Below are 13,645 nucleotides of genomic sequence, written 5' to 3'. Positions count from 1 at the left end.
GTGGCAGGTTCACGCTTCCACAAGCAGGTATTGTGAGATAATATCGTGGCAGGTTCACGCTTCCACAAGCAGGTATTGTGGGAAAGGAGTGCAGCAGGTATGCACCTCTACAAGCAGGTATTGTGGGAAAATATCGTGGCAGGTACACGCTTCCACAAGCAGGTATTGTAGGAAAAGGATGTAGCAGGTATACATCACTACGGGGTTACCGTTTTCTATAGGCAGGTACTATAGGCTAGGGTGAGGATACAGCAGGTATGCACCTCTACTGGGTTGCCGTCTTCTACAGGCAGGTACTGTAGGCTAGGAAGTGTAGGTAGGTTTACACAAGAATAATCATTGCAGTCAATGATTATTCTATTATTTAAAAGTACTTAAATAATACTGGATACTTAGTCGTAAACAGGTGGTTAAAAGTTACAAAAGAGAGTTAGAAGAATAAACTGTATTTATTATAAAGACATATTGAAGGTATATGAGAAAACTAGTATAAATCTGAATAATTAACGACGCGCAGGCCTTTTTATAGATTCACGTCGATGCTTACGCGTCGACGTGGTGCGAATCCCTTCCATTAAAAATGCGAATGGAGAGGGATTATGAAGAATAATAATAATTAAATAATACTAGAGCAGGTAAACCAGATAACAAGTGGTAAATACCCTCGGTAACCGTCTATTATCATGGTATGATAATGAGGTATTGTAAACCTCGTTACAAGTTCTACCCACCCTTAATGATAGCGGTTAAGCGAAATGACACATACCTTTCTAAGCTTTTAATTGAAAGGGGCGCTGACGTGAATAATGCAGTGGCTGAAGATAGTTCTTCTTGTGTCGATCAACCATTACATGTTGCTATTCGCAGAGGTTATGAAGAAATGGTTGAGCTGCTTCTAAAAAATAATGCCGACCCTAATATTGATATGGAATTTAAACAAAAACCACTTATAGTTGCTACCCGCGAAAATCGCTTGAGAATGATGAAGCACCTCATTGCGTATGGTGCGAATGTTAACGATTTTTCTGGAGATGAATTTATGAAATTGACTTGTCTTCATGTTGCCGTCAATGGCAAATACTGCGAAGCAGTTAAATTATTGTTGAATGAGATTACAATTGATGTAAATCTAACGAATGTGGATGGAAGTTCAGCCCTTCATATCGCAGTTCAAAGAATCAACCAAAATCCTACTGTGATACAACATCTTCTTAATGCTGGTGTTGACATTAATTTAAAAAACTATCACAGTAGAACAGCATTTGATTCAATATATTTCATTTCACAAGCAGTTAGAGAGATCTCGAAAGAGCATATTGTAAAGATTAGTGCGGCCTCTTTTCATGTGAGTGCAAAAAATTTAGCACTAATAGAGAACAGCGAAGAATTTAGTGAAGTGCGTAATAAGTGTATGAAAGAAATTGAAAATATGAAAAAAAAAAGATTGGTAGTAGTAATTTTACATACTATGATTTATTGCGTAAATCTGAACATAAAGTGGCTGTTGGTTTAAAACATGTTACTGGTAATAGTATTCATCCATCGATTTTCCCACTATACGGTGGAATGATAACTTACCGTTTAAGGAGAGTGTTAGGGCAAAAAAAACTTTTAATTGATGTCACTGACTTAGTATATGATATTTTTAATGACATTCAACTACCAAGTACTTTTACAAGTATGATTTTTAAATGTCTTACTAATGGAGATTTGAAGAAATTAGTCGTTAAGGATAACTAATTACAAAATCATTAAAACGAAATATATTTAGGATTGTATTGTTATTAAGTATAATTAAGAAATTTGTAGTCTATTATTAGTACTAGTGTGAAATCATAATTACTTATTTAGGAAAATTTTTATCTTCAATTCACAATGCAAAATATTCCTTGCGTCAAGAAATCCTTTTTTTCTGAATATAAATAGATAAATTTTTACTATTTGTTATTTTTTAATTATTTTTGTTCAACTACTTTAAGATGAAAAATAAAGTTTATTCATTGTAAAATAATTTTTAAAAAAATTAATTTTTGTGTTTTGGTTTAAAATATCAATTTTCGATTTGTAAAGAATTTTCAATAAATTTGTAATTAAATAGTTGTAATTTAAAATTGTAATAATTGATTTATTTTTATTCTATGTATGTATATTATATACATAAGAAATAAATGATTGTATTTTTTATATTTTTGTGTATTTGTAACAATTTATTTATATTTCCATTTATTTATAATTTTCAAACCTAACGTTAATTTGAATATTTAATAATACGCTTTTTTGCGGTTGTTTCGAAAATATTTCAAAAAAACAAAAATAATTTTTTTTTCATTCCTTTCGACAACGGTTTCTCTTGAACGAATGAACGGATTTTGATGTTTGAGGTGGCATTCGACGCGGCTTATAAAGTTTTAGAGCCCAGTTGATTTTGGAATCGTTCCATCGAGCACGCATGGATACATACATACATACATACATACATACATACATACATACATACATACACTCAGACATCATGTCAAGATCTGATAGAAATGCGATATTTGAAAATCGGACCGAAACCAATAACTTCCCGAATATTTGAAAATTTTCAATTTTTTTAGCGGGAAGTTAAAAAAACAACGATTGACTTCATTATGTTTTTTGTTATTGTTTATTACTTGAATTTTCGCAATGGAATGTGCGCCATTACTATTGTTGAGCTTGAAGAGCTCGAAAGTGTATCAACAATAATGTTCTCGAGCTCCTTGAGTTCGAAAACAGTGGGAAGTTGCGGGGCTGGCCCACAGGGTCAGGCGCTTTGCGAATTTTTACTTCTATTCGTTAGCATAAAAATGTTATGGAGTTTTTAATTTTGTATGATAGATAAAAGATATTTATTTATAATATACATTTTTTAAAAAGTTATACCGTTCACTACTATTCGTCACAACCCACGGCGGAGTGTGGTGTGTGCAGAATAGCCGTTATGGCCCACCGATGGTAAAACTGAAAATAAAATAATAAAACAAAACCAAAAATATCCTTTGGAGATGCCCACGATCCCCACTGGACACACAGCTCTTCCCAGGCTGGGTTAGATAACCGAATCGGGCGCCAGTTCGTGTACCCCACGAACAAAATATAATAAACAATAAACTAAAGAAATGAAAATGGAAAATGAAATAATAAAAAAAATACAGAGAGCAGTTTCAGGTGTTGGAAAAGGATAGCAAGAAAGAGATAGAATGCAATAAATAAATAATAATAAAATTTAATTAAATCCCGGGTTGGTAGCCATTTGACAACCCGATGTCTTTAAATTATAATGTTTCAGCGGGTATATAAACGATAATATAAATAATAAAAATTCACTTCACAATAATTTCTTGACTAATAGTCAATTGACGCAAACAATAAGACTAACTAAAAAAAAAAAAACAATATTCGGCTTGCTATCACTCGCACGTGATAGCAAATATAAGAATTAATAATAATCGTAATGGTAATAATTACTATGCGCTCAATATAATTTTATCACCATATTAATTCTATAATACGCAGAAAAATAGTAATAATAATTTAATTACGTGTAACTATTTACTACCAATAATAATAGCTGACAATTATTGTAAATAGTTACGACAACTAATCACCAGTGTGTTCAAATAATAATCATATAACTCAAAATAAATACGTGATGCCACTAATAATGATTATCGCACATAATAGTATTTAATTATTTAACTCAAAGTTAATGACAAAATCACTGGTGATAGTTAAATAATTTGTAAAATATTTCTCAAATGATGAGTACGGATCATAAACAATAAATTACAGATGGGTAGATATTTGCCGCCAAATAATAAATAATATAAATAATACTTAGCAAATAATGTTCTCGCCTTAAATCGGGAATGCTTCCCAGATAATAAATTAAATCGTTATCACAAAATAATACTGCACCCACTGGTGATATTTAAATAATTGCAAATAATTGTCCAATAATATTCAAAACGTGATAACTAAATAACGTAAATATCAATAATTATTTACCGTCAGTCATACAGACGGTCACCAATAATTATTAACTAATATGAAATAATAGTTTACCCAAAACTTCTAAGTTTTGGGTAAAGATTTATCGCCGGGGATAAACAAGTACGCGAGTGTATAGATATATATATAGAAATTCAGGATAACTATTCCGCTCTCTCTCACTCACACGTGACATATACGAATGGCCACCAACGCGGGACAAATTACACGCCAATGTATTAGACACAAAGGTACTTACAGTCGTCGTTGTAAAACAATGTGGTTATTGGCTCCATTGGTCTGAATGATTTTATATATTATCAATCAATGCCCAAATAATATCAATAATAATTGTTAGGTGTCTCAATACTCTTATAAACAGCCAATACATATTTGCAACGCTTATAATTCCAAATGGCGTCTTAATTTAATAAACATTTGGCAACAGCAACAACAGCACACCTTGCTCGCACAAGAGATTATCCACGTCTGGCCATGGCAGCACGTGAGTCCCATGCCGGCACCTCGGCCGGCGCCATCTTATGATGTTTTCTCACTTCACCCAATGGAGCAATATACCTGTCGCATGTTAATTCACTCATCGACACCAACATGATGCATGACTTGTTTGGCATGTAATTTGTTATTCCCGACATTGAATGACCATTCCTATATTTCAGAGCCAATTGATAATATAATTTTATATATAAATCTTCCATTGTTTTATTTATAAGACCCGTAAATTTATTTATAATAAATAAATTTACTGAGGCCAACTGTTGCGTTGCCGCGCATGCGTCAACCAACCAAAATAATAATAATAGTAATCAAATAATTCAAATAAATGAATACGTAATTATTCATCCCGGCGGCTATAAAATCCATTAATAAATGTATAAAATGCAGTAACTTTTACTGATGTAGCCGCAATTTTGCCTAGGGGATTAAACAAATAATAAACACACAGTAAATAAAATAAGATAATACATAAAATAATAATAATAGTAGTATGATATTAATAATAATGGGTGAGACGTGCTGAGCAGCGTGTGCTGCCATCTGTTGCCCTTCTTCGACCTAATGCGAAGATGCCGCGATATTTAAATATCGTGTCAAAGTCTCTTATTCGTTTATACAATAAAAAAAAACTTCAAGTACCTACTTTAAGTTTCATAATTTTATGACGAACAATTCATCATCTTTCGACAGAAAAAGGGATTTTCTGGAAATTTTTTTTATAAAAAAGTTTTTAAAAATTGGAGCGAAATACCGTTTAGGTTACGGTATAGAGACACGGTAGGCTCGCGCCATGACACTTCACACAATACATGTGTTTGATTTGAACGTGTACTTGGCACGAGATACTACCGTGTCTCCTGACTTTCTGCTTGTAAACTCGCTTTATTTTTATTAATTAAATTTGGTCTCATGGAAATCCCGATGTGTACAAAGATTTAAGTGCCTCAATTTCGAATTTAAAACAAAAGATTTGAAATCAAGATTCTTTTAATAATAATAATAAACATACACACATAGATAGATAGATAGATAATAAATTTTATTCGACATACATACATACACTCAGACATCATCTTGAAATTAGTCAGAATAACATCCTAGAACCTCAAAATGTCGAGATCTGATAGAAATTCGATATTTGAAAATCGGACCGAAACCAATAACTTCCCGAATTATTGAAAATTTTCAATTTTCTCAACGTACAGTTAAAAAACAACGATTTACTGTATTATTTTTAGAGTTTACTCCTTAAGAATCGATTTTCATATAAGGAGCCCGGTATGGAAAAAATATGAGGAGTAAAATACGTTCAACGAATGACCTTGTTACGACCGTCCGCGTTACGACTTTCACTTTTCAAGCGTGAATGTATAGGGTATTCAGACTATATACGTATAGTATAGGGTATGGAGAATATATATGTATATAGTCTCCATAGTATAGGGTATCCTACGAGGCAGCGTACGAATACATTGTATGCATACAATATATCTATGTATACATATTTAAATATATAATATATGTAGCGACTACGTCACTATGGATATTACTAATATTCATAATTTCGGATAAGTCCGTCAATCATCGATCGTCATCGATCGCCGAATATTTCCCCTACGCGGATATGATATTCAGTAGCAACAGTACACGGTACAGTACACACGTACAATAGAGAGGTACACGGCAACTAGCTAACACGTATCTAATGCAACAGCATTACCTTGTATCATATCATCCATTAAATAAAACTAATTATTTATTAATTTGTTAATACTAATAATTAGAGTCAGATGAAGTTATTTAACGTAGTAATTAAGTGCCACGAACCTCATCCCAGTCACTACATTGGTGACTGCCCGACGTGATTTTTAACCCGTTGAGGACACATGGGGTCCAACGGACCCCAGTCAAATTTCAATGCTATTTTAAATCTACAAAGACCCTTAGGGAATAGATATATAGCACCATCTGTTGTTGTTTGAAGCCCCCACAACAAATTTTGGCATGTTACAAAGATCTCCTTGCCGTAAGTCAACCTGCTGAATCATATTAGTGCGGACGTGTTTTTTTTTTGGGGTTCTGTAGACCCCGTGTGGCCTTACTGTGGCAAAGTCTTAAAAAAATTTAATTTTTTTTTATCGTTGATTAGTGTTATATTGTTGCTGTAAACGTAAGTATTCATGCATGAATTGAATTTTTTTTTTTCTAGCAATAATGGTTATTAATTAAATATCTATATGTAGATATATACAGATGCCTTATAATTTTCGATCTCGAACTATCGCCAGTCGTCTAATGGAAGAAAATGATGATGGTGGAGGTAATGATGACAATGGATCAGAGTCAGAAGACCACGTTTCGAATGAGTCTGAATATTCAGATACGCCAAGTGAGGATGATAATACGGATGGAAATGATAGCATGCAGAGCGATTGGGAGAACGCGTCTTTAGCTCATCGGTTGTTAATCTTCAGTGGATTTGAATATAGTGGAAACCTAAACATGCAAACCTCTTAATAAGACAATTTATAGATAAATTGAGAAAAATAAAGATAGCCCGAACTGGGAATCGAACCCAGACCAATTTGGTATCGCGCCGAGTACTCTACCAGTTGAGCTATCCGGCACTATACTATATTCCGTTCAATTTAATCTATAACTTATTGAGCCACACCGTCCTTCGTTTGGTAATACGCCGTTTTTTTTTTTATATTTACATATTTATGTTATATTTAAAACAATAAATAATTTTTCTATAAAAAAAATTCATGTTTTTAAATTTTTTTGCATGTTTACTTGTACTATTTCTTTATTACAAGAATGATCGAAATTCGTGACTTCGATCTTCAAAATAAATATACTTTTTTCAAACTTCATCAGAAATTTATTTTTTTCTCGAAAAAATATTGTTTTTTGAATAAAACGCCGTTGGATTTTTTTTTGATATTTTGGAAATTAAAATTTGTAATACTAGTTTTATAAAAAAAGTCCAATTTCGTAAGTTTTTTTTCCTTAACAATATTTAAGTATTTTAAAATCATAAAAAGATTAAAACAATCATAAGATTATTTAACGAGAATATAAAATTAAAGTTTCGCACCGGTTTCAAGTCGATACATAGCGCAGAACACAAATGAGAACTGTTTTCCTACGTGGGGTCCGCTGGACCCCGTGTGTCCTCAACGTTATTTTTTTGATGTGTGTCCTCAACGGGTTAAGAGGACACCATTTCGCGCACACGTTCCGCGTGGCAAATAGCACGTGGAGTGTACAATATCGCGTCTTCGCTGATCGCGACATATTAATACCGCGAGTTCTTTATAACAGTAAAGTGCGTGAATCAAGTGTTGCGCAAGCCTTTTATCACGGCTGGTGCAATGCGGGGCATTTTGGACATATGCCGCACTAGTTTGTAATTTAAGGGTCACCGTCGGGGTGCAAATTAAATTGTGATAAAAGTGATCAGTGAATTCCTGTGCAAAACACAGTAAATAAAATTATCGTTCGCAGTGATAATTTTCGTGCGACTCGAGGCGTCTTGAACATTCCTCAACGGTGAGTCAGCTTCGACGGACACTAATCCGCTTACAGTGGTATTGAAAATTTTGTGTTAGTTTTATTGTGCTAGTGTTTCTTATATACTAACTATGACCGATACAAAGCCGGCAGGCGATGAGTTTGTTGACGCTAAACCAATGATTGTCAACTCGCTCAAGGCACCTCACTTCAACCCTAAGCGAGTGAGTTTATGGTTTGCGCAGCTCGAAGCTCAGTTTGCGATCCACGGCATAGCAACTGAGAGAGAGAAATTCAACCACGCGGTTTCTCTCATCGACACCGAGTATGCATGTGAGGTTGAGACCCTCATCATCAACCCGCCAACGACCACGCCATACGCCGAGTTGAAAGCCACGCTCATCACGTGTTACTCAAAGTTTAAAGACGCTAAACTGCGTCAGCTTCTAGATGGCGAAGCGATCGGTGACCGATCACCATCACAGTTTCTCCGCCATCTCAAATCGCTCGCGCCGACCATTGATGATGCAGTCTTGAAGGCAAGATGGCTGGCAAACTTGCCCAAGAAGACACGAGAGCTTCTAGCCATCTCTCCAACCACAGCTACCATCGACCAATTAGCAAAAACAGCTGACAAGTTACACGAGATGTTTTCGGTTACTCACACCGCTGTTTTAGCTGCATCATTATCTTCGCAGGAGACGATTGCACTGCAGAAACAAGTGAGCGAACTATCTCGTCAGGTAGAAGCACTGACGTCAGCGTTCAACCAGAACCGTGGCAGATCACCCGGGTGAGGACAAAACCAACGCTCCCGAAGCAAATCGAAGCCACACAAGCATAAGAAAACGAGTATTTGTTATTACCACACCAAGTTTGGTAGAACCGCGTACAAATGTACGCCAGGCTGCAAGTTTGCGGAAAACGTGAACAAGAGTCACTAGCGGTGGAAAGCGACTCTTTCGCATCTTCTAACCGCCTATTCGTCGTTGATCTAACCACGAATACACAATACCTCGTGGATTCTGGTTCAGATCTCTCTGTTTATCCATACGTGCGTGTGAAATGCAAGCCTACACCAGTAGGATACCAACTTTATGCGGCAAACGACTCGCTGATTGGAACATACGGGTGCATTACTCTGTCACTAAACCTCGGTTTACGTCAAGAATTTGCGTGGAGATTTATCATCGCTGACGTCACGAAACCAATAATTGGTGCCGATTTTCTAAGTCATTTTAACTTGTTAATCGACCTCAATCACAAACAATTACGTGACGACTCCACTGCTCTCCAAACACGCATGAATTCAATATGCTCGGATGCAAAATGCATCAAATTAATTGAAGGTAATACAGTTTACCATCAACTGTTATCAAACAACCCGGCCATAACTTCAGCCAAGAAGCATTCTACATGGCATCATATCAAAACGACACCTGGACCTCCAGTATCGTGCAAAGCGTGACGTCTTGCACCCAATAAATTAAAAACCGCGCAAGGAGAATTTCGCAAGATGGTTCAACGGGGTATCGCACGTCCATCGACCAGTCCTTGGGCATCTCCACTCCATCTTGTACCGAATAAATCTGGAGATTGGCGACCATGTGGCGACTATCGACCACTCAATGCCCGCACGATACATAATAATTATTCGGTCCGACGACTCGACGATTTTACCGCAACGTTGCACGGTAAGAAGATATTTTCAGTTCTAGATTTGGTTAGAGCCTTCAACCAAATTCCCGTCACCGAAGAAGACATCGAGAAGGCAGCCATCATCACACCTTTTTGGCTTGTTCGAATACCCATACATGACGTTTGGACTTCGAAATGCCGCGCAAACCTTCCAAAGTTTCATCGATGAGGCCACACGAGACCTACCGTTTGTCTTCCCGTACATCGACGACGTGCCGGTAGCTTCAGAGAACGAGGAGCAACATCTCGAGCACCTAAAAAATTTTATTTCAACGCTTACAAGACTACGGACTTGTCATCAATGCAGTCAAATCGGTGTTAGGCCAGCACGGGGTAAAATTTTTAGGTCACCACATCAGCGACAAAGGTATCAAGCCGTTGCCCGACAGGGTAGACGCAATTATTAACTTAAAATTTCCTAGTACGATCTCTGTATTACGTGGTTTTCTAGGTACCATAAATTTCTACAGGAAATTTATCAGAAATGCTGCAGAAATCCTTGCACCGCTGAATAAATTGCTCGAGGGGCCAAAAATTGAAGGATCAACGCTGATCGTCGAGAAACCAGAACTCCGACAGACCTATAACAACGCAAAGCAGGCATTAGCCAACGCTGCAATGCTTTCGCATCCAAACGACGATGCAACTTGGGCTATTTTCTCGGACGCATCAAACGCTGCCATTGGTGCCGTTCTGCAACAACTAGTTGACGGAGAATGGCAACCGCTTGCTGTCTTCAGCAGAAAACTCCAACCTTCCATTCAATAATTATCGACGTACGATCGTGAACTTCACGCCATCTACGAAGCTGTCAGACACTTTCGCAATATTTTTGAAGGTAAACAAGTTGCAATTTACACCGATCATGAACCATTGCTTTTTGCTTTTCAGCAACGCACTGAGAGAGCATCACCGTGGCAATTTCGTCGCCTCGACTTTATTGGCCAATTCACAAGTGATTTTAGACACATTCATGGACATGAGAACATTGTTGCAGACACGCTGTCACGCGTTGAAGCCATTTCGACGGCGATTACCACGCACGAGCTAGTAAATGCTCAAAAGAACGATCCTGAACTTCGAGATATTCTTAACAACGCAGCAACGTCACTACAGTGGCAACGAATTGTCTACAACGACCACCCGGCTGCAGTTTATTGTGATGTTTCATCAGGTAAACCACGTCCGTACGTTCCTGGTCAACTTCGAAAGAAAGTTTTCGACGCGTTGCACTCTCTGGCACACCCTGGTACCAGAGCATCTCAGAAACTAGTGGGCAAGCGCTATGTTTTGCCATCAATCCAGAAAGATTGTCGAGAGTGGGCCAAAGCTTGCATTAATTGTCAACGAAACAAGATTCATCGTAACGTGTCATCACCTCTCGCACGTTTTGAATTGCTGACGCAACGTTTTGAGCATATTCACATCGATTAAGTCTCTTTACCAGTATCTCGCGGCTGCAACAAGTGCTTGACTATCGTCGACAGATTTACCCTGTTTCCAGAAGCCGTAGCACTTAAAAACGGTGATGCAGATACTGTCATTCTCAGCTCCGTATGAGGGTCCGTACGAAGTCGTTGCGCGACACGATATATATTTTATCGTCAACTATAAACGCACAAATAATGCAATTTCCATTGATAGCCTTAAACCTGTCTATTTCGTGGCCGACGACACATAAAATTATTAAATTCATTGTTTTGTTTATCATTGATTGTATTCTCTTTAGCTAGTCCTTTTCTCACAACGTAGCACTCTCGCTCAAAGTTCGTTATTAACATAATAATTGATATTTTTTAACTTCCCACTGAAAAAATTACAAATTTTAAAAAATTCGGGAAGTTATTGGTTTCGGTCCGATTTGCAAAAACCGAATTTCTTTCAGATTTTGACGTTTTGAGGTTCTAGGAAGCTATCCTGACTGATTTCACGATGATATCCGAGTGTATGTATATGTGTACGTACGTAAGTACGTATGTATGTATGTAAATATTCATAACTCTTGAACGGATGAACCGATTTTGATCTTTGAGGAGTCATTCGACGCAGCTTGTTAATATCTTGAAGCCGTAAAAATTTGAACTTAATCGGTCAGGTGTGTTCAGAGATATTTCAAAAATAAAACTTTTTCGAAAATGTTTTATTTGGATAACTTTTAATTGGCTCGATGGATTGATTCCAAAATCTAATCAGCTCTAAAAGTCTATAAGCCCCGTCGAATGCCACATTAATCATTAAACTCGGATGATTCGTTCAAGAGAAACCGTTGACGAAAGACTTCAAACAAAATTTTTTTTTTGGTTTTTTCGAAATTTCTCAAAAACGACTCGATCAATCGATTTAAAAATTTGATCAGCTTTAGAACTTGATAAAACACGTCGATTGGCGCCTCAACCATCAGAATCGGTTAATTCGTTCGCGAGATATCGTGGGAGAAAGAAATGCTAAAAAATGGTTTTTTTACAAAACAATGGCATACAAAAGTACTTGCGAGCTCGAAGAGCTTGAAAATGTATTCACAATAATGTTTTCGAGCTCAACAAGCTCGAAAACAGTGGGGTTTTAGGGCTGGCCCACAGGGTCAACTTATAGACCGATTTATTTTTAGTATTTTTGTTTTGCATTGTAATTATTCCTTATTATTTTTCATTTGTAAATACCCGTATAAAAAAGTTGCGGTATTTCGCAGGTGATCCGTTGATTATCATGTGGAAGTCATATTTTGACACAAATATGAATTCCGGATGAATTCCTAATGAATACACATAGATAGTATAGAAATATAGTTCAAGTGATAGGTTGTATGAAAAATTCTATTGCAAAAAATTTTTTTTTTCTTGCAGGGAAATTGGGAGTTTTTTTTAGCGGAGTGATCTCGGAGTGAAGTGGATTTTATTTCACTCCCAATTCACTCCTGTCCGGAGTTTTAACATTTCAATGAATTTATATTAAATTGTTAAACACTTCGCGAATTTTTTTTAGTGTATTGACCTAAAAGAGCTTTAATTAATAAATTTTTCAAATTCGTTTTAGTTTAGAAAAAAATAATTGTTTCTGTAGAAAATTATTTTACAGGTGGTTCATTATGCCCCAGATATTGCAAATCAGCTTAAAATATCAGAGATAACATAATTTGACCGAAAATGAAAGAAAAAAAAAATTTACTAAATTTTTGAAGGGGGCCTTCATGCCCCAGGTTCCCCGATTACTTCGTTACTGCTAATTTAAAAAAATAAAATATCTCTCATTTTACGTGTCAACTTATAATATAATCATTACAATCTATTCCTAACTTTCTTTCCATATTATCATTTGATACTCATCCAGAAATCATCTGAAATTCATATTTGTGTCAAAATATGACTTCCACATGATATTCAGCTGATCACCTGCGAATTACCGGTGGAATCCCGCAACTTTTTTACACGGGTAAGCATCATATTTTTTTTTATGAGGAGAAGTACTGTAGCGACTACGTCACTACGGATATTTCTAATATTCATAATTTCGGATAAGTCCGTCAATCATCGATCGTCATCGATCGCCAAATATTTCCCCCACGCGAATCTGATATTCAGTAGCAACAGTACGAGGTACAGTACGCACGTACAATAGAGAGATACACGGCAACTAGCTAACACGTACCTAATGCAACAGCATTACCTTGTATTATATCATTCATTAAATAAAACTAATTATTTGCTAATTTGTTAACACTAATAATTGGAGTCAGATAAAGTTATTTAACGTAGTGATTAAGTTCCACGAACCTCATCCCAGTCACTACGCATATACTTTACGGCATCTTTATTTTTATTTATTTATTTAAATTATCGATCAGGAAGCTGCTGCTCTATATGACCATGAATCATTACAATTATTAAGTTACATATAGTTT

General features: G+C 36.1%; 2 protein-coding genes across 2 annotated transcripts; both read left to right on the top strand.

The window, feature by feature from the left end:
* Nucleotides 1-8,180: 8,180 nt before the first annotated feature.
* On the top strand, nt 8,181-8,846 carry LOC130673849 (uncharacterized). The gene has a single exon (XM_057479062.1). It carries the CDS (start codon nt 8,181-8,183, stop codon nt 8,844-8,846), a length of 666 nt encoding a protein of 221 aa, XP_057335045.1.
* Nucleotides 8,847-8,944: 98 nt separating this feature from the next.
* On the top strand, nt 8,945-9,517 carry LOC130673848 (uncharacterized). Its single transcript, XM_057479061.1, has one exon. It carries the CDS (start codon nt 8,945-8,947, stop codon nt 9,515-9,517), a length of 573 nt encoding a protein of 190 aa, XP_057335044.1.
* The last annotated feature ends 4,128 nt before the right edge of the window (nt 9,518-13,645 follow it).

The sequence above is a fragment of the Microplitis mediator genome, chromosome 8, assembly GCF_029852145.1.
Source record: "Microplitis mediator isolate UGA2020A chromosome 8, iyMicMedi2.1, whole genome shotgun sequence".
Classification (NCBI taxonomy): Eukaryota; Metazoa; Arthropoda; class Insecta; order Hymenoptera; family Braconidae; genus Microplitis; species Microplitis mediator.
Note: the sequence above shows the minus strand (reverse complement) of the source record. Positions and strands in the feature narration are given on the sequence as shown.

Excerpts from the sequence above, each read along its gene's own strand:
- LOC130673849 (XM_057479062.1), top strand. The coding sequence starts at position 8,181 with ATGACCGATACAAAGCCGGCAGGCGATGAGTTTGTTGACGCTAAACCA.
- LOC130673848 (XM_057479061.1), top strand. The coding sequence starts at position 8,945 with ATGTACGCCAGGCTGCAAGTTTGCGGAAAACGTGAACAAGAGTCACTA.